Raw genomic sequence first — 26,716 nt, 5'->3', positions numbered from 1 at the left:
AGACACATATGTATATACTTATGTATCCATACACATAGTTTTTGGTTGTTATAACTGAGGTAGAAAAATTATATGTTATAGCATTTACCAAAATTGCCCCTTATTCTTGCGTACTTAGAGTCTTCATTTAGTTTGGTTGTTGTTGTTAGGTACAATTGAGTTGGTACTGACTTTACCTGGTTTGGGTATTACCTTTCCCATCATGTAAAGTGACATCTGTCTTCTAGCTAGAAAGTGATTTCAGTCTCTCTTCCTCGCCTATTCCTGGTAACCGTGAAAGAAGGTTGCTTTCTGTGTGTATACAATATTTGTCCTTTTGTTATTGACGTATTTCACTTAACAAAATGTTCTCCAGGTTCATCCATGTTATAAGACGTTTTTCAGACTCATCCTTATTCTTTATAGTTGCATAGTATTCTGTTGTATGCATGTACCACAATTTGCTTATTCATTCATCTGTTGATAGGTACTTAGGTTGTTTCCATCTTTTGCATATTGTGGATAAAGCTTCAATGAACATAGGTGTGTACATGTCTGTTTGTGTCCCTGCTCTTGTATCTCTAGGATATATACCCAAAATGGGATGACTGGATCATAAGGTATTTCTATTTCCAGCTTTTTTGAGGAAGCATCGTACTGTTTTCCATATGGTTGTACCAGAGACCTGTTGATAACTTCCTAAAGCAAAGGGAGGGAACTTACCTATGTCCTGCCATGGTGATGTGGTGGATAGCCCCCAGCCTCTGGCTCTCCTGGGCATCCTGAGCTCTGGGTGGGCACCAGGGCCCAGATGACAAGTTGGGCTGGGAACAGCCTCTGCTATGGGTTGTAGCTAGGACACTCTCTTGTCCCTCATCTCAGAACCTCTGCAGGGCTGTGGGGCTGCCAGGCTGGGTGGTCAGGGAGGGGCACTTGGCATGGCTGCATCATCTTTGGGGGTGCCCAAGTTGAAGGTCTGGGTGTACAGCAAGGGACTCCAGTAGTTTGGGAAATCCTATGCTGCTTGTGTCTCTCTGCTCCTTGCTGCTGCTCATCTGCATCATTTCCCACACCTGCTAACGTGCTTTGGTGTATTGGATGGGGCAAGAGCGTGGTGGACCCCAGGCATGGGAGGCCTCCTCCCTCCTCTTTGTCTCTAAGTCTTTGTGCATTGACTCAGATGTTTGCCACGAGCTAGCTGCTTTTTGCTCTGCTTTCAACTGTCTCAGCTCATTCTCCTGGACATAAAGGATAGTGAACCTTCAACCTGGAGAGGAGCTTGGTGGGCATGCGCTAAATTACCTAGCTTGGCTGCCTGAGGAGGGTGGCAGGTCTCAGTTCCATGGGCCGGTGTCTCCTCCCTGTGGTGACAAGTTGGTACTACACCTTAGACAGCCAGCTCAGTGCCTGTGTAGGTGGAGCATGTTGACAGGTGACAGCACGCACCCCCAGGTTCCCACTGTTGTGCACAGTGCAATCTTTTGACCGTTAAGGCTATAGGGGCCCTGCTTCCACTATGGGGAGCCCCTGGTCATGTTTGCCATATATCCTAGAGACTGCTTCTCTGGGACATGCCCAGATGATCCAAATATGGTGTTAAAACCAAGCCCTCTGGTTAGTCTGGGCCTCCTCTTTGCTATCCCTGGGCATCCTCTGCTGAGAGGCTTGCGCTCACTTTCACTGGGGTGCTTGCCTGTTTCCAGCATACTCACTTCTCCAGGCAGAGCCCCCTTATTATGGGTCAGCCTCCTTTCTGAGGGTTGCTACAGGTGGGATTCTCCCACAATGCAATTGGCTGTATAACCAGTGTCTTAGCATTAATCACACCTCAGGGTCCCTTTCAGTGCAGGAGGTACCAGAAGTGGCACCATGAGGACTGGCACAGACAAACTGGAGCATACCAGCCTGCCCTGACCATGAATCTCCTGCCCTTGATCCTGGGGAAGCTAGCCACCCACATCTTCCTGAAGACCTTGCATGTGTTCTCTTCTCTCCAGTATAACCCACCCTGCCCTCTGTCCCCTGTCCTCTCTCTTTCTTTTTGGCCAGGATGAAGCGGGCACAGTTTGGGCCCCATGACTGGCTCTCCTTGCCAGTGCCACCGGGACCCAACTGGTTGCTGGTAGACACTTTGGAGCCTGAGACAGCGTACCAGTTCAGTGTCCTGGCCCAGAACAAGCTGGGAACGAGCGCCTTCAGTGAGGTGGTCACTGTGAACACTTTAGGTGAGGGGCCCTGGGTTGCAATTTCTCTAGGATGTTGCCTCGAGGAGCTGGGGGATATGAAGAAAATGATGATGGTGATGGTATTAGCAGCAGTGCCTTGCTAAGTACGGCCATGTCATTTGATCCTACCGCAAAGGTTTGTCATAGCATTCCGTGAGGTTTTCCTGGTCCCACTTCAGAGCAGCTGTGGACCAGATCCTGTTGCATCCTTGGGTGGAATCAAGAGGCTTAGTATTGTATCCTTTCTTGCTAGGCCACATGTTTGCATCTTCTTGCAACTTTTGGGGGACAATTAGAAAGCCTGCTTTCTTCCTCTGCTTTGCCTGCTGGTCATTACCTCTAGCCTGCGGCCTCATTTGGTGGCTGATGTATGGGTATTCCCCCTGCTGAGGCTCCTCCTACTTGCCAGCTCTTTTCTCCTGGGTCTGGTTGCTTATTCTGTCCTGCCTGGCTGCAGTTGGACCTGCTCTTCTCTCAGAAGTCAGAGAGCAGCTTGAGGAGACTGTCCCCAGGGGGCAGCAGGTGACACACTTGAGTCTTCTCAGACTCCTTGGCCATACTGCCACCAAGGTGGGTGTATTGAGAATGTTAGCCCTGGCTTCTCAGTCTGGGCTCCCATTTTTCCACATGGTCCAAGGAGGGAGATGTCAGTCTGAAAAAGATAATCCTTGCATCTTGGAAGAGAACAAAAGATATTTTAATTACATTTAAGTCTTCCTTTCTTCCAGTAGCTTTCCCCTTTCCCCTTATATGGAGCCCTGGTGTCACAATGGTTAAGTGCTCAGCTGCTAATTGAAACTTGGATAGTTCAAACCCACCAGAGGCTCTGTGGGGAAACGATGTGGCAGTCTGCTTCTGTAAAGATTTACAGTCTTGGAAAATGAACGGGGCAGTTCTTCTCTGGCCTGTGGGATTCCTGTGTATCAGAATCGACTCAACAGCAATGGGTATTCCTTCTTAGGAATTCCTGTGGGTACAAACAGTTAATGTGCTTGACTGCTAACTGAAAGGTTGGGGGTTTGAGTGCATCCAAAGGCACCTTGGGGGGAAATGCCAGGTGATTTGCTTTCAGAAAATCAGCCATTGAGACCATATGGAGCACAGTTCTGCTCTGATATACATGAGGTTGCCATGAGTCATAGTCAACTTGAATGTCACCCAGTATTTTTTAATTCCCTCACATATGTCCTTTGGAGTCCTGGTGTGGTGCTATCAGATCAGCACTGGACTACTAACTATAAGGTCTGTGGTTCAAACCCACCAGCCACTTCTCAGAAACCCTATGTTGTTGTTGTTGTTAAAGTGCCGTCCAGTCATTTCCGATCCATAGCGACCCTGAACAGGGTTTCTGAGGCTGTAAATCTTTATGGGAGCAGAACACCTCATCTTTCTCCTGCGGAGCAGCTGGTAGTTTCCAACTGCTGACCTTGCAGTTCACAGCACGATTCCTAACCACTACACTACCAGAAACCCTATACAGGGTTGCTAAGAGTCGGAACCAACTTGATGGCACTTAACAAGAACAACAATATGTCCTTTAGAAGTCCTCTGATGGTAACATCATGAAGCTCTGGGACCACTTGCCCTGGACTCTCTCCCTTGGATCAAGAGGGTGATTTTGTGTGTCACTCTTTTGCCCCTGAAGTGGTACCTGCATAGGTGCTGGGGGTCCAAGGCCCCAGAGCAATGGCTCCAAGGAAGTGTGTATAGGCAGAAGAAAGGACGCATGAGCGAGGGGTCCATCAGTCTCTCCCACCCCTTTTTCCTGGCCACAGCATTCCCTATCACAACTCCAGAACCCCTGGTGCTGGTCACTCCACCGAGGTGCCTCACAGCCAACAGGACCCAGCAGGGCGTGCTCCTGTCCTGGCTCCCTCCTGCCAACCACAGCTTCCCCATTGACCGCTACATCATGGAGTTCCGTGTTGGGGAGCGCTGGGAGACCCTGGACGACTTCATACCAGGCACGGAGGGAGAGTTCTTTGCCAAGGACCTGTCACAGGTAAGGGTTAGCTTTGCTCTGCCTCCTCTTCCCCAGCTCTGGAGATGAGCTGACTATATCTAGAGCCGTTTTGAACTTCAGGTGACCCACCTCAGTCTCATGAGGACAAGGCACTTTGTACTTACCTCTATTCTCTTATTCTCCCAGATCATGGCAACTGAAGTGCACAGACTCAGGGCAACTCTGCAGCACTGACGATTGTACTGCTCTGAGGGTTTTCCCCAAACACTGACAGGAGCCAGTGCAGGGCAGGCTGGGAGCCTGGTGTGTATTTTCAGAGCACTGGTCTCAGTCTTTGTTTCTATGCTAACCTGGCTTGGGTAAAGGAGTTCCCAGGATTATTTTCCAGGTTTGCCCAAAGAGGATCCCCTTCATTAACAGCTTAGAACCCCTGGAGGAGAAGATATTTTCTCTTCCTCCAGCTAACCACCTTTAAACTTTGGTAAAGTTTCTTGCTGGGGAGAGAAAGCAGGTTGTTTTGTAAATACAGATGTTCTCATTTGTCTTTCTGCCTGTCCTCCTTGACACTTATGTTGAGTGGGGTACTGTAGTAGTGTGCTTGTCTCTCCCAACCCCAAGAATGTGACTCCATGCTCGTGGCTTGAAATCAGTCATGGTGGGGTCTTTATTGCTACCACAGAAATGGCAAATGCTACAAATAAGGTCTTTCCTCCCCCGTGCTCCCAGAGTTGGTCATAAGGTATTTACCACTATACTCTTGTCCATGAAAGTCCATTGTAGTGGTGGAGGGGTCACTGTTGGGGTCAGTGGTTGTCTCAAGCCTGCTGACAGGGTGCTGTCCCTGGGCTGCAGGACACCTGGTACGAGTTCCGGGTTCTGGCTGTCATGCAGGATCTGATCAGCGAGCCCAGCAACATTGCCGGCGTCTCCAGCACAGGTACTCTGGGGGGATGTCTTACAACTCTAGGGATGGATGCCCCAGAGCCAAATATGCATCTCCTTGTGGAATAGCTAGTGTAGGAAGAGAGACCAGATTGTAGAGTAGCAAGACCTCCATTTGAAATTACACGACCTCCATTTGAAATTACATAGCATTTCTTATGCCTCTCAGACCCACCCTTCTGCTGCCATGAGGCATGTTATTGTATCCAGCTAAAGACACTGGATTCGGACGGATTCTATAAAACACTCACAGAGTCCATACATTTCTGGTGGGAATTTTAGAATTGATCCCTGTGAGTGGAGAACTTTGGCACTTCATAAGACTTTTTCAAATAGTAGTGATCTCAAACCAAGTGTAAGCTCCAAGTTCCCTTCCAAGGGACCTGTTGGGAGCATCTATATCAATGCACGCTCCTGAAATGTCTGGGAGGGATATGAGTTTGTAAATAGGAAAGCTGTCACTTAAGAAAAAAATTATATTGTTTACCCACTAGCCATGCATCTCTTGAAATAATTTTATCATGTTTACAATAATGTACCTTTTATTGGTAACAAATTAGTTTCATGTTTAAAAACAGTGCCTTTAGTAAATTATTTTACAACCAAAACATGTTGTTTTTTGTTAGATCAATTTAGCAGAATGTAGAAGTCCATGTAAGATGTATAATAAGAAATGCTTACGTTTCTGTTCATTGTTTAGGTCTTAGTTTTAAGGGATTAAAGGACTAAGTGACTTAAAAAAAAATACAGAAAGAAATTCAACGAAACTTTTCATGACAGTAATCAAAAGGAACTAAATTTAATTTTTATTTGTCATACATTTTTTCCTCTAGTTCTAACCCTTTAGTGGGGGTGGAATGGTGAATTGGAGAGAAGAGATAATAGGGCCATAAATATTTATCAAATGCCTATATTATAATATATCTTCATTGTTATATTTGTTTTATTTAGAACATTGTTTTTCCCTCACCTCAGTCCTCTCCCTAGATTTCTTCAGGACAAATAAAGCCAACTCTTTAGCACTTTCTCCTTTCTCCCTCTGACCCTGATTTCACTTCTGTGAACTTTTCTCCAGCTATGGTTCCTGTGACATAGCATGGTTCTTCCTCCACTCCCTCATGAAGTTGTGCCTCTGGGATGAGAAGAGGCTTAGTGATCAAGTAATGGCACCTTCTTTACACAAGGAATCCTGGGACCAGTTAACAAGGATATTGGGCAAGAAATACACAAAAAGACTCTGAGGGTCCCAGTGGGGCAGACAGGAGAGCACAAGATGGTAGTGGAATTGAATGAGACTTAAATCATATATTTGTTGTTGTTGTTGTTGTTATGTGCCATGGAGTCGGTTCCAACTCATAGGGACCCTGTACAGGGTTTCCAAGGCTGTAAATCTTTATGGGAGCAGAATGCCTCATCTTTCTCCCGTGGAACAGCTGGTATTTTCGAACTGCTGACCTTGCGGTTCGCAGCCCGATTCGTAACCACTACGCTACCAGAGCTCCTTGAATTAGGCATCACTTTTTTTTTTTTTCTAAGCAAAGATACCCCCAATAGCAGCAGCAACTAGCCTACTTTTGTTCTTGGCTTCCCTTCAGTGGGGTGCCAGGGAGCAAGGAGCAGAACTTGTAGCTGAATAGAAGACTTAGGTTTTTAGTGACTTATAAAGTACACTGTCGCGTGCTTCTGGTTTCATGATTGGCCCCCAAAGGGGGGATACAGATGCAGTGAGTGCAACATGCCTTGTAGTTAGTTAGGCCTAGCCCTCCCAAATCTGTAGCATTTGTTTTCCACTCTAGCAAGAAACATGATTTGGATCTTTTTTATTCATTATTATTGGTATAGCAATGGATTTTGTCTACATATATCACAATTTATCACAGTATTTGGTTGTTTTGTTTCTTTAACATAAGTGAAAAGTAGAACTTCATCCCAGGAGGGATAATGCAGTAGACTGGAGGCAGGAGGCCTGAATCTAGTCCTGGTCTTTCACTAGCCAGCGGTGGGAGTTAGGGCAGAAAGGGGCATTTTATTCCTTATCTGTACAATGAGGTGTTTGGAGTACTACCTTTTCTGTTTCTGCCAGCTCTCACATTCCATACCTGAGATAAACAAGACATGCTAAGATACTGTAATGCCTGCACTATAATGAATTAAAGATGGTTAGGTTTGAATTTTGTAGTAACAATTCCTCTCATTGTTACAATATTTTATCTCCAGACACCTTTACATCTGATCTCTCATTTTGTAATGAGTCGGCATGATGCTAGGGAGACTCTATCAGACTAGAAGTCAGAGCATCTGGGTTCTAGTTTCACTCAAACTCAGCAAATCACAGAATGCCATCTGCTCTGTCTACCTCATGGGGTTAATGTGAGGAGATCTGATAACCTGGATGCATAAGACACTAGGCAAGTGTAGATTATTGTTAAAATTATTACCCCCTTTGGGGTAAGATAGAGAAGTTATTTTGTCTTTTATCAAACTGTAGAGAAAATACTTGGCTTCTGTAAACACTCTTGTCCCCTATGTGAATTTCTTCAGTGTTAGGTTGAACCCTGATGCAATCTGTTCTCAGAGGTGGACAGCATCTCTGGAGACTGTGTCACAGGTGTGGGGCATTTGGGGGACCTTCTGAGTGCACCACTCTTCTCTGCAGACATCTTCCCACAGCCGGACCTGACTGAGGATGGGCTGGCTCGGCCCGTGCTGGCTGGAATCGTGGCTACCATCTGCTTCCTGGCAGCAGCCATCCTGTTTAGCACCCTGGCAGCCTGCTTTGTCAACAAACAGCGCAAGCGTAAGCTCAAGCGCAAAAAAGGTGGGTCCCACCCTACCCCCTGAGATGTCTGGCCTGGTTACAAATGCCCCCAACCAGGAGAAATGGACTGCTTTATGGTCCACCTTGAAGATATGGAGTTGGTGGGACTTCATTTTAAAGAGTGAGGCAGAAGGCAGGGGTGATCAGAGTGAAGGCAGGACATGGGGCGGGTGGTCTGGGTGAAGACAGGACGTATGGGGGTGGCCAAAGGATTCCTGAGGTGAAGGGCAACTTGTCCATTTGTTGCATCACTTCAGGTTGGTGACACTTAGTGGGGATAAAAATGTGAAGTTTGTGGTTTCTTAGACTCAGTGGCTCTCTTTCCCTCTCCTTTTCCTTCCAGATCCCCCACTCTCCATAACTCATTGCCGGAAGAGTCTGGAGTCCCCGTAAGTATCTCTGACCTGGGATGAATATGAAGTGTGGTCTGTGGGTAGAGGTAGAAGGTCTTGCTTAGGCCTACCAAAGTTACTATTTGAGCTGGTTGTTGCTAATAGATCTGCATGAATGGAGTGGAGCACTCAAATTAATGGATAATTTAGAAATAATTTTTCTTTAGCTTTAGAATATATGAGGGTAAGTCAGAAAGTATTGCAACTGGGAGTCCAGTTCATACCTGAATGGGTTTATTAAAAATTACCACAACAACACGTTTAAACATGTCTCAGCAATTAGGGGATTGCTGCAGTAAAGTTCTCTCAGTCTTGAGTGGGTGCCTTCAAAAAAGGTCTGATCAAACTGGTTTCTGAGGGAAACTGCTAGGCTAGTTCAATTCAAGGCAGAGAGGTCAGTTCAGAAGGTTATGGTGACTGTTTTTTGGATTCCAAAGTTGTAATCTTTTTTGGCACAAAATAACTTTTATTTATATAATGTGTACCTATAGAAGATAGCTTCTTTCCTTGGAACAAGAAAATTTACAAATGACAGATACTGCTTTATTGTGAAAGACTTCTTTAAGCAAGATGTTACATGTGGTCACTTCTTTTTGAAATAGCATGGTGGTTGGTCAACAGTGATATTAACATTTTAAACTTGTGCTTCAATCATTTGTCAACAATTAGACTTCTAAACCATTATGTTGTTCACTTGCTAAGACATTAAATGTTCAAGAGGAAAATTCACGAGTTTTAATTATATCTCTTTGAAGATTTATAAAATACAAATTCTCTACAATATCTTTTTTATATGAATCAAACTTAACAAGTGTAACAGTGTTTCCACTATGTAAGGTAAATGCACTGATTAATTACCTTTTATGTAAGGTTAGTTTTAAAGATATAACAGGATAATTTAGCTGGCTGACCTGATTCTCTAGCACATATCCAAAGATAAAATTATTCTTTATACAGTAAGGAATTGCATTTTCCACAAAATTTATCATAGATGAACAAGTGATAGATATTAATGAAGTTAAAAAAATATTATACAGTGGAAAAAATAATGGTTTGATGGTGGCAACCTATTATTCAGACTATCACTAAGAGAAACAAACATTTTAAAACAGATTTTTCTTTAAATTATAAAAACAGAATAGTAAAATACCAATGTGATATACTACATCATGATTTCTTGGAACATAATTATTACATGAAATAAATAAGTTAGTATCTATAGAGAATTTCCACTTAGATTTATACTCCTTTGTGACCCAAAAGTTAAACTATAAATTTCCACTATAAGACAATGAATAAAAAAATGCTCTATTAGCAGTAATTTCAATAAATTTGAATTACTGTTGTAACTTGCTGCGCCATATCTTATTTTTCCTCACTAACTTAAAACCTGTCCACCTTTTAAAAATATACAAACACAATCATCTAGACTTAAAAGTATATTTCCAGATGAAATGCTAATCATGATTTCATAACTAATGATTTCAATGACAGATAACTCATAGACTCAGCACCATAACTTAGCCCTCTAAAGGAAGAAAATTACTGTTAATTGTACATGTTGGCAAAGTAGGTGTCAAATCTAGACACGGCCATTTGTTGACATATTTTGTATTCTTGCTTTCAAGAATACATTGCAGGGTTGAATAGTTGCCACAGAAACCATATGGCCCAGAAGCCAAAAATATTTTGCAGACAAAGCCTCCAAGTCTTGATATAATGGACTATGAGCCCAGGAAGTTTTTTAAATAAAAGACAATTAAGAATGCTTCTTTCGCACTTTACTCTTAACCATTAAAGGTTTGCTGGGAGAAATACCAGAGTTACATATGTAAATGACCAGATCTTTAAAAATAACCTTTAAATTCATATTGATGATAGTCAATTTTATCAAGTCGTATTGTTATTATGGAGTCCTGGTGTGGTGCTGTGAGATAAAGCACTGGACCACAAGGTCGGTTTGAACCACAGGGTTGGCAGTTCAAACTCACCAGCTGCTCCTTGGAAACCCTATACAGGATTGCTATGAGTTGAAAGTGACAACAGGGCATTTAACAACAACAACAAATTCTTTTTTTTTTCTTCTATTTTTATCATCACAATGAAAGTCCTAAGAATTCTTTGTGAAGAATTTAAAGGGAAAAATTATCAAGAAATTAGTTTTTAAAAACATTATTTTAAAGGAATGTATATGTATAAGTGAGACAGAATTATGAACCAAAATTTGCCTCATACATGAAGAAGTTAAGTTTTTTTTCACTCAACCAGGGGCAATCTTGATAAATTTTCTCAAAGGACACAGAACAATCATGGGGACTATTAGGAAGAAGTTTTAAGAAAATGGAAAACTGCACCAGTGAGAAAAAGGCCAGGAAAGTTGTGCACAGGAATTGTTTTCCATTTTCAATTGTTATCCAGCACCTGCTCATTCTTCAAGCATAGTAAGGACTGTCTGGTGAAAAGTGTATTGGGAAACCTTACCCCATCCACCCGATAGCCTTGATCTTGCCCCTTAGGTTTTCTTTTTGTTTCCCAAACTCAGAGAACATTTCAAAGGAACATGATTTATGTCTCTTGAGGATGCCAAAACTGCCTTTGGATGTGTTGTTGTTGTTATGTGCCATGGAGTCGGTCCCGACTCATAGTGACCCTGTACAGGGTTTCCAAGGCTGTAAATCTTTATGAGAGCAGAAAGCCTCATCTTTCTCTTGCGGAACAGCTGGTAATTTCAATCTGCTGACCGTGAGATTAGCAGCCTGATTCATAACCACTTCAGTACCAGAGCTCCTTTTGATGTAGTGTAAATTAAATAGTGCAGAATTCTTCAGGACAGGTTGTTGTTGTTGTTAAGTGCTATTGAGTCAGTTACGATTCATAGTGACTCTGTATAGGATAAGAGAGATGGAAACACTGCCTTTAGATGTGTGTAGACAGAGATGAAGGATATGTTAAGAAACAATAGTTTCATATTTTGATACTTTAGTTTAATAAAAGTTTCTATGATTTTATAGCAATACTTTTGACTTTTATTTTTCTGTATATTTTTTGCACCCTAATAGATTTTATATACACACACACACACACATATATATGATGGTACTTAACAACAACAACAATATATATACACATCTAGCTATATATATATGGTATGACACTATAGGATAAGCACTGGACTGCTAATCACAGGGTTGGTGGTTCAAACCCACCAGCTGCTCCCTAGAAACCCAATACAGGGTTGTTTTAAGTCGGAACCAACTCGACAGTACTTAACAACAACAACATATATATGGTGGTTATATACCACTGAGTGGGTTCTGACTCATAGCGAGCCTGAATAGCATTTTCAAGGAGCAACTGGTTGAGTTTAAACCTTCAACCTTGCAGTTCAAACGGATCTCACCAGTCTCAAGGTCGATTTGAACCCAAGGTCAGTGGCTCAAACTTACCAGCCACTCCTTGGAAACGCTATACAGAGTTGCTATTAGTGGGAACCGACTCGAGGGCACTTAAAAACAACTATATATACATATATAAATGATATTGTGTTTTTAGTAAAGGTTTATACAGCAGTTTAGGTTCTCATTCAACAATTTCTACACAACGTATTCAGTGACACTGGTTACATTCTTCACAAGGCTTGAACATTCTTATTATTTCTGTTCTCGTTGATCCATTGCTAGTTTCCTTGTCCCCTTACAGTTTCATGTTTGTTTTAAAGTACTTGTTAACCATTTGGTCTCATATAGATGATTTTTTAATAGGAGCACAACACTCATAGATGATAATCTTTATTTTGTGAGCAACAGATTTACCTTCTTAATATGTTTTGCTTCAGTTAATGTTAAAATGAGCTTGCATTTATAGAGCTCTCACCAACTTCCCTGGGGATGAGGTTGGAGGTGTGACTAGCCCAGTGTGCTGGGAATACATGCCAGCCCGAGTAGAAGCGGAGATGTGGGCGTTCATCCAGAGGATGGGTAATGCACAATTACATGGTTGGGAGCAGACTGAAGTACTCACACAAGAGCACACAGGCTGTCTGTGTTCTTCCTGTTAGTCTTGTACTGTTGTTGTTGCTAAGAGAACAAGAAGGAGGGGTAAGCTCTACTTTGGATGCTTTAGTTTCTGCTTGCTCTCTACCCTCTGCAGCTTGTCCTCGGGGAAGGTGAGCCCTGAGAGCATCCGTACACTCCGGGCCCCATCGGAATCCTCAGATGACCAGGGCCAACCAGCAGCCAAAAGGATGCTGAGTCCCACACGGGAAAAGGAGCTGTCTCTATATAAGAAGACCAAGAGGGCCATCAGCAGTAAGAAGTACAGCGTGGCCAAGGCCGAGGCCGAGGCCGAGGCGACCACACCCATTGAACTCATCAGCAGGGGTCCTGATGGGCGCTTCGTGATGGGCCCCTCAGAAATGGAGCCCTCGATGAAGAGTAGACGCATCGAGGGCTTTCCCTTTGCCGAGGAGACAGACATGTATCCTGAATTCCGCCAGTCTGATGAAGAGAATGACGATCCGCTGGTGCCCACCTCTGTGGCTGCCCTCAAGTCTCAGCTGACCCCAATGTCATCTAGCCAGGAGTCCTACCTGCCACCACCAGCATACAGCCCTCGGTTCCAGCCCCGGGGGCTGGAGGGCCACAGTGGCCTGGAAGGGCGGCTCCAGGCCACAGGCCAAGCCCGGCCACCAGCGCCCCGGCCCTTCCACCATGGCCAGTATTACGGGTACCTCAGCAGCAGCAGCCCCGGGGAGGTGGAGCCACCCCCCTTCTACATGCCAGAAGTGGGCAGCCCTTTGAGCTCTGTCATGTCGTCCCCACCCCTGCACACTGAAGGTCCTTTCGGCCACCCCACTATCCCTGAGGAGAATGGAGAGAATGCGTCCAACAGCACGCTGCCCTTGACTCAGACACCAACGGGTGGGCGCTCCCCTGAGCCCTGGGGCCGGCCAGAGTTCCCCTTTGGGGGGCTGGAGGCCCCGACCATGATGTTTCCTCACCAGCTACACCCCTGCGATGTAGCGGAGAGTCTGCAGTCCCAGGCCTGTCTCCCCCGAGGACTGCCCCCTGCCTCCCTCCAGGTGCCCGCGGCCTACCCGGGCATCCTATCTCTGGAGGCACCAAAGAGCTGGGCAGGCAAGTCTCCGGGAAGGGGCCCAGCCTCAGCGCCCACCGCTGCCAAGTGGCAGGACAAGCCTATGCAACCTCTGGTGAGCCAAGGGCAGCTCAGACACACCAGCCAAGGCATGGGCATACCGGTGTTGCCTTACCCTGAGCCGGCTGAGTCGGGGGGACGGGCTGGCCCCAGCACCTTCGGCCTGGATACCCGGTGGTACGAGCCCCAGCCCCTGCCCCGGCCCAACCCCCGGCAGGCCCGGCGAACCGAGCCCAGTTTACATCAAGTGGTGCTACAGCCCTCACGGCTCTCACCTCTAACCCAAAGTCCTCTGAGTTCCCGCACGGGCTCCCCGGAGCTGGCCGCCCGGGCCCGGCCTCGGCCAGGCCTCCTGCAGCAGGCAGAGATGTCCGAGATCACCCTGCAGCCACCGGCCGCCGTCAGCTTCTCCCGAAAGTCCACACCGTCCACGGGCTCCCCGTCTCAGAGCAGCCGCAGTGGCAGCCCCAGCTATCGCCCTGCCATGGGCTTTACCACACTGGCCACGGGTTACCCCTCCCCACCGTTGGGCTCTGCAGGGCCCGGGGACAGCTTGGACGTGTTTGGACAGACATCTTCCCCTCGCAGAATGGGGGAGGAGCTGCTCAGACCAGAGCCCCCCCCACCGACGTTACCTACTTCAGGGTGAGTATGAGCTGCTTTCCCTACCCTTCTTCTGGTCCAGTTCCTTCCCCCACCCCCCATTCCCTACCCTGCCCTCCACCCCTTCCATCAACCCAAATGACAGGGCTTGTTTGGACATGCTGCAGCATCCCTCTGGGAGAGGAGTTCTTGTTGGCATTAGCAGGGTGTGGTCACTGGGTGGGGGTGGGGCTTACCTGCCCAGGTACCCTGCCGGAAGCATGAGGGATCTTCTCCACCCAGCACAGAGCTCTTAGGAGGCCCCAGAATAACTGGGAGCATGGTCACTAATGGGAAGGGGAGGCGGCCTGGTGGATTAGAGAGGATGGCCTTTCTGAGTGGTCTCTCATGGTTTCTCTGGGAGCTGAGGGCTGCCACACCTCTATGGTGTCTTGGTGTTGGGTGGCTATTTCAGGGGATTGCCCAGAAGCCTGTGTCCAGCTTCCTTTTCTTCCCTGGCCCTTCCTCCTTGCTAAGCAGGACACAGCACTGTGATCTCCCTGGACCACCACGCCAGGGGCCTCCTCTTCCCAAACTCCTGCCCCTTAGCAGCCCTAGTGAGCGCCGGCCTCCAGGCCCTCCCGGCAGCCTCTCCTAAAGGGGTCGGTCGTCCTGAAGGTGGGGAGACATCTCTCAGGCCTGATGAATGGTCTTCCCGGAGCCACACACCCCATCCCACCTGTGTGCCTCGCAGGAAGCTGCAGACAGACAGACAGACAAAGCAGCTCCCACAAGCAGACCGACTGAAAGAGCACTCTGTAAACTGTAGCAGCTGGTATTCCAGGTACCAGAGTCTACCTGGACCACTGTCTGTACCTCTTTTCTCTTGTCCTTCTTCTCACCTTTCTTCCCTCTCCTCCTCCTTGCCCTTCCTTTCTTCTTGAGTCTCAGTCTCTCTGTTTACCTCTTCTCTCTCCCCATCTTCTTTGGGGTGACCAGACCTGCTCAGAATAGTCTGCAACATCTCCAAGTGTCCCCTGAGTTGCTCCCTCTTTCTTTCTGGTTTTGTCCTTGGTCTCTTCTTGGTGTAGCTGCCTGTGGAGAGCAGCAGAGAGGCCCAGAGGAGGCTGGGTGGTGGTAGGAAGGGTGGAGGAGGTTGAGGAGGAGGTGCCTAGCACTCTTCCTTGTCCCTAAGCAGGGACCCTCGCTCCACTCCGCTCTCTGGTACCTGGGAGTGCAAGCCTCACCTCCCACCCTCAGCACCCCTGCGGCCCGGCCCCTCTGTGGGAGGAGCAGGGAGTGGGCCGCTCTTTAGAAGACAGGCACACGTGTGGCTAGGAGCGGCACACCCAGTGTGTGTCTGCGGTGCAGGAGACGTGCGCCGCTGCAGCCCAGCCCTGTTGTCTGTGCTTTGTGCTGCGAGCTCATCTGCTTTGTCCCATAGTTTGTGCTTCTCTGTCTCCTCTCCTCCCCTCAACCCATTCTCGGCTGCCTGCCGGTTCTCTGCTCCCTGCCTCCTTCCCTCCTTCCCTCTGGGTTTGTGGGGTGGTTCCCCAGGCTGGTGTTGATAACTGCTTTGTTTCTGATTGATCTCAGCTATCTGGGCAGTGTTGTCGAGACAAGCCTCTCCTCAGCTCAATAGGTAAGGGAGTTCCTTCCGCGGCTTGGGCAGGGCTGGGGGCGGGTGGATGGACAGACGGATGGGGCTTCGCCAGGGCCATTGCTTCCTTTAAAGGGGAATGAGGGGACAGCCATGCCATCTCCCCTCTCACTCCCTCTGTAGGGGCGGCAGCCTCTGCTGCCCAGGTACCCAAGGCTTCTGGGTTCCTCACAGAGTACTGCTTCCACAGCTCCGGGCCGCGCTTTGTCACTGCCTGGCTGCAGCTTCGGACCCCCATCCTACCCTAAAGGCCCCACAGTTTTCCTCACTGCTGCCACCCACAGGAGCTTCTGACAGAAGCTCTGGGGCTGCATGCATTGGAGGGCTAGAACCCCAAGGTCTGCTCTGCATCTCTGCATCCTTGGAGTCTGGACACCCCCTCCTTCCTTTTTCCCAGCAGCCACTGCAATAGTGGCCCCTCCCTCTCCTGAAGACTTGGGTCACCGCCCCCCTGGGCTTCTGACTTCCACTGTCTTCTTGGACTCTGAATACTATTCAGTATTCTCAAGGTGCCCAAGGCTGGACCGTGGCCCAGCTCTACCTTTAGCAGTGGGTCTGTGAGGAGGCCAATCTTCCTCAGGACCGGCTTTCCATAGTGCTGCCAGACCAAGGGTGGGGATTTGTCCCCACTGCTCCATATTCCTCACACTCTGTAGCTTGCTCCTCATGGCTACAAGACTAGGAGTTGTACCTTTCTCTCAGGCTCACCTTGCTTTTTAGACTCCTTTAGCCTCCCCAGCCAGCTTGGGCACAAGCTTTAGGAAGGGGTCTTAGGAGGAGCACTCCAGCAGGGGAAGACAGAGGGCTCTCCAAGGCAGGAAGCAACAGGTGGTGGTACACCCCGTATCTTTTCATTTGTGATGGTGGCTCCAGGAACTTGGGCATTTAGAGAGGTATCAGTCTCTTAAAGAGGTTCCTCTGTGGCACTCAAGATGTCTCAAGAAGAGGCTCCCTTTACCACAGACTCCATTGCCTGTGCTTCAGTGGCACGTTATATGGACACCAGGCGCTTGGTGGGGGTGAGAGAGCTGCCCTTTGGGGTATGTCTGGCATCCGTAGGTGAGAAATATCTACATCTCTTTTCAACTAGAGATATCCAAGGAAGACGATTATAACTCAGGACTCAGTAAGAATTGCCTCCCACAAAAGGCACTGCCTTGCCATTTCTTATGATCTGTGACTAGAACGTAGTCAGCAGCCATGAGACATAGAGTTGAGGGCACACTGTGGCATGGGAGGTTTGTGGAGGGAGCAGGAAGTGATGCCTGCTCACCTGCTCAGAGGTCTCCTGCTGGGAGCTCCAGAGAGTCTCCTTCGCCCTGTCTTGCCTTCCCATTCCCTAGTGTTGACTTCTCTGTTGACCTCAGAGGTAAGATAGGGCGGGTGCCAGTTCTCTCACCCCAGCTCTGGAAAAGTGCCTGGACCCCTCCTTTTCCTTAGTGCCCCTGCTGTACCTGATTTGAGGGCACTGAGCACCCCTGACACTTCTGTGGTAAACCCAGAAACCAGGGGCAGAGATGCGGAGCCATTGTTTCTTCCCAGGCCACCAGTGTCCTCAGCTTGGGAGAAGTGCTGAGGTGGCAGGGCCACCCGCCCACCTGCCTGCTTGCGGAACGACCCCAGGGTATGGCAGCTATGGGGGCCATTGGGAGCTGTGAGGCCCTGTCTCAAAGCTGTCTTCATGCTGTGTCTTTGCATGTCTACACTTGGTCTTGCTTGGAGAGGCTGTAGCACCTCTTGTCTCCGTGCATTCTCTCTGTTCCTTTTTCCTTCCACGTCTCTCCTCTTCCTTCCGCTGTAATTGTTCCCTGTGCCTCTCTTCTTTCTTCCCCATTCTCTGTTCCTTTCTCCGTCTACTTCTTTCCTCTTCCCTCTTCCTCCTCCTATAATTGTTCCCCTTTCAGCTCCTTTTTTCTCTTCCCAACTTCCCATATCTGGATGGGGAGTTGTGTCGTGTGGACTAGTCATTGTTGCAGCCTGCTGGGAGGCAGCACTGTGCTCTCAGCTCCCTTCCCGACACTAGAAGCATCCTAGTCTCACATCTTCAAATCACCCTTTCTGTTAATACCTCCTATGACCTCAGCAATACAGGTGGGTCTGGGATATGCATGTGGTCCCTTCTATTGGATAAACCCCAGAAAGGAGCTCCCATTTGGAAACCTGTGCTGACCATATTAGAAAGGCACTATCTTGTAGTTAAAGTGGGATTGGGTACTGACCTCCAGACTTGAGTTTCCATTTTGCTTCTACCATGCATATGAGTGATACTCCTCTGTACCCTATCACAGTGCATAATCAAAAGAACAGTGTTTGCTTTCAGGCAACTAAGGTGAGGAGGAAAATGCTCTTAAAACCATTGCATCTGTCTGTTGACTGGGGTTACCTGCAGGGCATCAAGGGATGGAATCTGAATCACAAGTCCTGGTGGTTTTCTTGTTCTTTGCCCAGTTACCTTGTTGAGCAGAAAAATCAGCAGATAGAGCCTCTTGTGCTAAATGGTTTGGGTTTTGCATAAAAAAAGCAAAATAGGAATTGAAAAGTGCATTCCAGGCAATTACTGGTCATTCTGAATACAAGGCATGTTGATGGTGTCAGAGAACTGGGGCTTGTGAGAGACACAATGTGGAAGGCCTAGCAAACTTGCCAGGCTTTGAGGATGAAGAGGAAAATTCCTGCCTGCTTTAGACAGGGGTGGGGTGGGTATGGAACCTTATTTTCTGCCAAAATTAATAACATCATTTGTAGGCTGGCCATAGAAAATTACCAACTTAAAAAATTAACCTGCTATATTTGGTCAAACATTTAATTAACCCACCCCTAATGTGATGGCTGGAACTGCACTTGCCATGGCAAGGTCAGATCAAATGATTTCTCAGGCCTTATAGGACCCACAGGCTGAACGTTCCCCATCCCTGCTGTAGGCGAATTTAGGTTGCTTTGGGAGACCACTGCCCCCTCAACTTTGGAGTGCTCAGGGATGAGTTCTAATAGGGTACCTGAAGAGTCAGCCTCAAGTTTGCTTGAGCACCTCATTCCAGGCTGATGAAGAAGGTACTTTACCCAAGCTCTCTCCAAATGTTTCATTACCAGAAAAATCCCCAAGTAGGACTGGTATGGGCAAGAGGGCATGGCCCCACTCTAAAAGGGGAGGCTAGCTCAATCCAAAGAGCTTCAAATGCTGCAGGTAAAAGCTGGGTGAGACATATTTCATGTTTTGTTTTTGTTTTTTTTTTTCTATATAATTTTCCAAAATAAAAACCAATATCTAGCCCCCCTCTCACATCTTATCCCTACACAGGAAGGGAGTATCTGAGTGTTTCCAAGAACCTCCTTCCACCATGTCTCTGTGTTTGAGCACTGGGTCAGGAGTGAAGACAGATGGCAAACAAGTATCTTAAAGTGGCTGCCACTTGGCAGTTTCACAGGCGGATGTTGTCTTATGCTCATTCATAGATTGATTATTACTTTGGGGGATGTTTTGCAGACATAACTTGAACTTGCTGCCTTTTCCATCTCTGTTCTGTTCTGCTCTGACTTTGCTTCAGGGTCAGAGAATGTTACAGAGATGACATCAGTGAGTATGTTGCCGGCAGACTTATTTTTAGGTGTAGTGTGGAAACAGTGTTTTTCTCATTTGTGTAAGTCATAAAGTATTGCTACTAGGGGTCCTGTTCACATATACACAGGATTTATTCCTCACAACATGTATTTAGATATGTCCCTGTGATCAGTGGATGGTTGCAGACAAGTTCGCTCAGTAATACCCTTGTCTCAGTCTCTTTAATGGTGTCTTAAAACCAAAGGTCCAATCCAAACAGCGACTTCCAAGGGGATCTGCTAGGCCAAATCAATTCAAGGAAGAAAGGTCAGCTCAGAAGTTTATAGTTACTACTTTTTGGGATTCTCCAGGAGTAATCTTGATAGATTTTCTCAGAGGACACAGAACAGTCATGGGGGTTTGTTTATAAAGAAGTAGTTCTGAGAAAGTGAGAAAAAGGCCAAGAAAGTTGCACTGGGTAATTGTTTTCCATCATGACAATGCACCTGCTCACTCTTACCTCATCCATTCTATAGCCCTCTTCTTACCCATTTAGATTTCATTTTGTTCACCAAAAAATGTCCCCAAGGAACATGATTTGTGTCTCTTGAGGATGCCCAGACTGTCATTTGATGTGGTGTAAAGTGAAGAATGCAGAATTCTCCAGGGATGGGTTGTTGTTTTTGTTAAGTACCATGGAATCAGTTTTGACTCATAGTGACCCTGCACAGGGTTTCCAAGGCTGTCAATCTTTACAGGAGCAGAAAGCCTCATCTTTCTCCCATGGAACGGCTGGTAGTTTTAAACTGCCAACCTTGAGGTTAGCAGCCCAATTCATAACCACTATGGTACCAGAGCTCCTTGTTGTTGTTGTTAAGTGCCATCGAGTCGATCCCAACCCATAGTGACACCCTGTATAGGGTTTCCAAGGAGCAGCTGGTGAGCTTGAACCGCTGACCTTGCAGTTCAAATGACTTTGCAGTCTGACTCATTAGCCCACAGCACCACACCAGGACTCCTTTTAGAGAGATGGAAATATTACCACCAGAAGGGTATAGACATAGGTGGATGACATGTCAAGAAATAATAGCGTCAAAGTATTCTATTTTTGTTTAATAAGTTTCTATGATATTTGTAGCAGTATTTTTAATTTACCTTTGTATAACCATTTAGAAAGCAGTTTAATATAATTCTAAGTTATGACTCTATCACATAATAGCTGGATTATTAGATCAGATACTTAATTTCTGTCAGTCTTAGCTTCTTCATCTGAAAACTGTAATCAACATAGTATGCATCTCTTAAAGTTGTTGTAAGGATTAAAGAAAATTATTGTAGTGTGTGTAGAACAGTGCCTGGCATGGCTTAGTGGTAAATAAATGCTGTGTGGTAGGAACAGTAATAGTAATAATATGTTGACTGTACTAATACTATCATCTTTGAAAGTTTCACCTCACTTGCAGAATTCTTAGGAATTTTCAGGGGTACTGTGTACCAGTTTCTCTCATGCCCTGGTCGGTCACTCTGGATTATGTTGAAGAGCACTGCTCTCGGGGTTCACTTGCCTTGTCATAGGCCATGCATTAGACCATGTATCAGTCACATTGTGTGGTCTTTCTGAAGAGGCTGGCCAGAACAAGGAGACAGAGATAAACTAATCGGTGGGTTCAGATCTCTGAATCTCTTTCAGGCAGCATGAAGATGAAGAAGTGGGGAAGTGAAGAAATCTCTGGATGTGAGGACCCTCACTTCACTCACTAATTGGGAAAGTTATGGTTTCGGAGGTTCTAGTCATTTCCACCCTTTGCTTTTCTTCTAAATTACCCTTCCGTTGCTGCTGATGTGGTGGTGGTGCATAGGATCTCTATGGATTGATCATGGTGTTTGTAAATGAGAATAAAATAGAGCATTGGCATATGGGGACTTGGGGTGCAACCATACATCTGATGGGAGAGTGAACTAATTCTCTGAAGAGAATGTATATGTGTGTGCACGCATGTATGTAGTTCTGCATTTGCTTCTTAATTCAGGAGGGCATTGGGGGAATCAAGGCGTTGTCTTTGACTTGAACTTTAAGGGAGCTTCTTGAGAGTCTTTGGACTAAAGGTCTATGGAGCAAAGATCTCTATCGAGAAGATGGAGATCAGTACATCACCAAATAATGCAGAAAGCCCTAAGGACCAAAGGCTTGTCTGCCATTAGTCTATAACTTTTCCATTCCTCCGTCTGAGGATATCCAGTGGTGTGGAGGTAGCGTTGTATCTTCCCAACTCTCCATCATTTTTCACCTCAGATAGATTGCCAACCTTCTGGGTGTGGCTTTTCTCCTGGCCGTCGTATTGCTTTTAATGAGAATTTACCAAAAATGGACTCTACTAGGGGTGGGGGAGGGAGTTTAGGGTTGAGATGAGGAGAAGTGTGAGTCACCTCAGTCCATCATGACACCAGAGCATCCCTCCTTTTCTGATCATGTACTAAAGCCAGTGGAGGTGTATAAGAAAGTGTTACCTATCTCTCTTCTTCTCCCCGTATACCTCAGGCTCTGAGGCTGGCTTACCATTAGAAGAAAAGGAATTGATAACATATGTACTAGCTTTTCTTCTTTATGACTCTTGAAAAATTCTCCCAATATGCACAGAATTGTCACAGCCAGCTCTTCCCCTCATCTCTACTTGGCCCCGTTTGTCAACTGAGCTGCACAGGTTTCAATTGCATTGTCTGCTTTGTCTTAACTGTACAATCAATCCATCCGACAGATAGCAAAATTTATTCTACAGTTGGGATGGAGAAAGAGAGACCTATGTGGTCTCCTCTTCCAGTAATTTGTGTCTCTTTTTAATCTTAAAATATAGAGAATTCACTGATTACTTGTTACATGTTGCAGGGGTTTTGCAAGGTTGTCAGGGTTGAATACTTCTGCTGTCTTCCTTTCTCTTATGTGAGGAACTCTGAACCTAGTCTGGAGAATGTTGGCATATGACAAGTAATTTCTACTGTTGCTTAGGGCTTTGCCTGAATCTTTTATATGGAAAAGCAGCAACCCAGTGAAGCTGGGTTTTATGGACCATCCCTCTCTTTGGGTACCGGTTTCTTACTTAGCCCTGGTCTTCCCCTTCCTGGAGAAGGAGGACAGATCTGTAGTCAAGTTAATTGGGTTGCTTACCTCCTGCTTTAATCTATCTACCCTTTTACTTTTCATTTAAAGGTCTTAATTGTGATGATTTCTAGGAACTTCAGATGTTGAGGCTGCTTCCTCCTCTGACCCTTACTCATTCCAGCTTGAGTTGTATGTGATGGGGCTTACTATTAAAGTCTCTCTCTTCCTTTCCTAGGGTCTTCTGATTGCTCTACCGATTGATTTCCATTTGAGGTAGGCCTCCCACTGCTGGAGTTTTCGACTGGATTTTCTTACTTCCAGGAGCAGTAGGAAGGCAGGTGTCAAGGAACCAACATGGACATCTTGGACTACTAGAACTGTATTCTGCTCTCCAGTGGTCTGCTATTTGGTTTTGATCCAGGCCCTTTTCAGAAGTTCCCTCTCTGGGAGCTGACCTGTGCCTTTCTAATTGTCCCTTCCAGAACACATCCACCTGCACCTGGGACTGCTGCTGCACCTGAGAGGCTGGAGGCGCTGAAATACCAACGGATAAAGAAGCCCAAAAAGTCATCCAAGGGCTCTTCGAAGTCAAAGAAACGATCCGGTAAATGGTGGCAAGAGTCCTGCTCCTCTCTTTCCACCTAGCATTACCGTTATTATGAGAATTGTTTGACTCAAGATCGCAACCATGGGTTTTCTCAAGAATCGAATCCACCAGCTTCTTTTAGTCTTTGATTCTTTTTCACATTGACTGTCAAGTAATACACAGATACAATTTTCATGTAAAAATGAGATTTTTTTTCAGACTTGAATTAGAATTGCTCTTGCAATTCTTCCATCCCACATAGGAAGACCATTACTGTTAGTTGGTGCATGTGCTTTCAGAACCTCTTCTGTGCTTAGGTCTTTTGAAAATATATTGTGTTGTTTTAATGTGTTTTTTACTAACATAAATAATATCGTAATTTTAACATTTTGCAATATACCTTAGAAATATCCTTATAGCTTCCATCTCTATGTTTTCAAACCTTCTCATTGAACATGGGAATTATGAGATTCTACTCAGTGCTTAAGGTGCCCTAGTGGTGCAGTGGATAATGTGCTCAACTATGAACCTATCAGCCAATCTACGTAAGAAAGATGTGGCAGCCTGCTTCCATCAAGATTACAGCTTTGGAAACCCCATAGGGCTCTTTTACTCTGCCCTGCAAAGTTGCTGTAAGGATTCCTGTTGTGACACTGTAGGATAAGCACTGGACCACAATTTTGGTTTGAATCTTAAGCTTGACAGTTCAAACTCACTGATCGTTCCTGGGAAACTTTATACAGGGTCACTGAATTGGTACCGACCAACTCCATGACACTTAACAACAACAACGTAGGGCTGCTATGAGTTGTAGTTGACTTGATCTCAGTGGGTTTGGTTTTTGATTGGTTGTTAGTGCATAGGGTGTCCCTTGAGAGGCACAAATGGTTAAGCACTCAACTACAATCCTAAAAGTTGATGGTTCAAATCTACCCAGAGGTGTCTTGGGAGAAGGCAGGGTGATATACATCTGAAATGTCACAGCCAAGAAAGCCTTATGGAGAACAGTTCTATTCTGTAATACATGGATTGTTACCATGAATTGGAGTCTACTCATTGGCAACTAGTTTGGCTTTTGGTTTGGTTTGGTACTCCATCGACCCAGCCTCTATAGGTTGGCTAGAGTTTTCTCAGTGAGATAGAGTTAAATCTCCTTATGCTATAGAAAGGACACCTCTATTGAAATATGTGTAGTGTTTATCCAGAAGATTCTGAGATAACTCAAAATTAATTTGCTTCTTTTTTAGACTTTAGAAAGTTCCTTTATACCTATCAAATAAAATACTCTTTTTATTAATAGCTCTAGGATCCTGTCAGACTGTCAAGGAAGCCTGCTGATTTTTTTTTTTTTTTAATATATCTTTAGTATCTACTGCTTATACCCAAACCAAATTCTTTGCCTTCCAGTTGATTTTTACTCTTGGGAACCCATGAGTTACTTCCCCAGTTTAACAATTATTGCTGTAGTCTCTCAGCTGCTCAGACCACTTCATTCTCAGTTCTCTTACCCTATAGCTCACTTCTAATCCATTAGGTTCCACTTTTAAAACATATCCTGAATCTGACCTTTTTTCATTGTCTCAGCCTTTAAAACCCAATTCTAAGTCCCTCTTTTCTTATGCTTCAACTATTGCTGTAGGCTCCTTACTCATTTTTCTGCCTCTACCTGTATTCCTTCCATCATATACGTTGCACACAGCAACCAGAATGATCTTTAAAAGAAGCACAACTCTCCCTAGTATGTACACATAGAGATGAACACACGTGTGCACATACACACACTTCTAATTAAAAATGTCCCCAAACTTCCTGTTGTGGCCAGAGCAGGATCCACATTCCTTCCAATGCCCCCCCACCTGTCTTTTCAGTCTTACTGTCTTCACCTCTTGCTCACCCTACTCCATCCAGCACAGTTTTGGAGTCACATTTGCTCTCAGCTCAGGGGCTCCACAATTGCCATTCCTTTTGTTGAAAATAATTTTTCCCTCAGATCTTTGGATAGCTGCTTGTTTCTCATCATTCAAGACTCAATTCTTAATCCTTCAAATAAGAAAAAGCAGTTTTGTTTTGTTGTTTTTTCATTTGCTGCCACATGACCCTATTTTATCTTTCTTTGTAGCACTTTCAGTATCGGGAGCATTTTTTGGTGCTTTTAAAAATCTTTCCAGTTTGTCTTTTGCCTAAGGTATAATCTTCTAGAATACAAGGGATTTACCACTGTTTTCCCAGAAGAACAAATGAGGCAGTGGGGTGGCTATGTTGTAGATAATTAAATTCATGTGTAGAAATTTCCAGCCAGTGCATCATTACTTGCAACCATAGGTAAAAACATACTGAGTCTCCTCTCTAACCCTTCTGAGAAGTCCTGAGCTCCAGCACCAAGCATGATGCTTAGCACTCAGGGAGCACTCAAAAAGTACCTACAGATGAATTAGACCTGTGAGTCTGCAGAGAGGAAAATCCTATCCACCCCACTTCCTGGGACTCTTATTAGCGCAAGGGGAACAGAGTTGAATGTTGTTGCCTTAGTAGTGAGGAAGGTGGTTTCTCTGCTTCCACATGTGCAGGATTCCTTTGTTTAATATTAGAAACCCAGGAATATATGTCCTCCTGGCTGAGGAAATAGCGTGTGTGTATGTGTGAGGATACATTCCTTCTTTCACCCACTATTTTTGTCTACCTCCTCCCTTCTCTCTAGACGGTTCTGCCTCCCAGGCTCAGCAGCTTCCAAACTCTCAGGTTCTGTGGCCCGATGAAGCTGTCTGCCTCCGAAAGAAGAAGAGACACTCTCGTCCTGATCCCTTTGCTCGCCTGTCTGATCTGTGCCACCGCCAGCTTCCAGAAGACCAGACAGCGATTCTCAACAGCGTGGACCATGACGACCCAGGCCACGCCACTCTGCTGTGACTCAACACAATCCCACATAATCCTAGGGCAGAATGTGGAGCAGGAGGGGAGGGGAGAAGCATGATGAAGGTTGTGTGAGGAGAAAGGAGGAGGATGTGGCGTGTGGTGACATGTCCTCTACACATGAGGAGCTGCCCTAGCCTTAGTTCTGAGGATGGTGCAGATTCCGGTCTGTGTGCTCTTTGCCCTGTTGAGGTTGTATTTTCCTCCAGGTCGAGCAAGGCCAGCTGGCCTTTTTCCCAGATGATGGCTGGGGTAGCTCCAGGGGTCTTGGGCAGAGATTGGGAAGTGAACTTGGGATCGAGAAGTCTGCCCTCTTAACTAGATTGATGTTTTGTTTTTTTTCCCTTTCTTCAAATATCATTGCCAGTGAAGAAGAGGAAAACAATGGGTTTTATTGCTCTTTGCTTCTGTCTCGGTCTTTCAAGTTCTGGATGAAAGCTGGACTTCTAGCCCATCTTCCAAACCCTACATATATATAGATATAGACACAAATGCATATGTCCGTGTATGTAAGTTTCTCTATGTATATATATATGTATACTGAAGCAAAGTGCTGAGCATTTCTGTGGTTGCTGGAGGAAGGAGAATGAGACCGCAGACACTGGCGTTGTGGGTAGGCTAATAGTGAGCTGGCCCTCTTGGGGTGTTGGTCCTCCTGAACAGAATTCATGGCTTCGAAGCTGAGTTAACCTTGGTCTCTCTCATTTTTCCCATCCAGAGCAGCCATGGGGTCTTGCCATGACTACCAGATGCCGACTTTGGGTTCAGCAGTGAGTTACCACAGAACTGCAGATAAGCCTTCCATTCTTAGTTCCTGGGTGTAGAAATGGTGACGTGGCAAAGGGCCAGGCCGACATTGTTCTTTCTTCC

General features: G+C 45.9%; 1 protein-coding gene across 1 annotated transcript in view; it reads left to right on the top strand.

The window, feature by feature from the left end:
* Nucleotides 1-25,859, top strand: part of IGSF9B (immunoglobulin superfamily, member 9B) — a 58,115-nt gene extending 32,256 nt beyond the window's left edge. The window contains exons 13-20 of the mRNA XM_006871005.1: nt 2,029-2,204; nt 3,980-4,206; nt 5,020-5,104; nt 7,766-7,927; nt 8,271-8,316; nt 12,469-14,118; nt 22,833-22,954; nt 25,635-25,859. Of these exons, the coding sequence (XP_006871067.1) occupies nt 2,029-2,204; nt 3,980-4,206; nt 5,020-5,104; nt 7,766-7,927; nt 8,271-8,316; nt 12,469-14,118; nt 22,833-22,954; nt 25,635-25,843 (2,677 nt within the window). The 3' untranslated portion in view covers nt 25,844-25,859. The remainder of the gene's footprint in view (nt 1-2,028; nt 2,205-3,979; nt 4,207-5,019; nt 5,105-7,765; nt 7,928-8,270; nt 8,317-12,468; nt 14,119-22,832; nt 22,955-25,634) is intronic.
* Nucleotides 25,860-26,716: the final 857 nt, after the last annotated feature.

The sequence above is a fragment of the Chrysochloris asiatica genome, unplaced genomic scaffold, assembly GCF_000296735.1.
Source record: "Chrysochloris asiatica unplaced genomic scaffold, ChrAsi1.0 scaffold00158, whole genome shotgun sequence".
Taxonomy (NCBI): Eukaryota; Metazoa; Chordata; class Mammalia; order Afrosoricida; family Chrysochloridae; genus Chrysochloris; species Chrysochloris asiatica.
The sequence above is the reverse complement of the archived record's forward strand: the minus strand, read 5'-3'. Positions and strand labels throughout refer to the sequence as shown.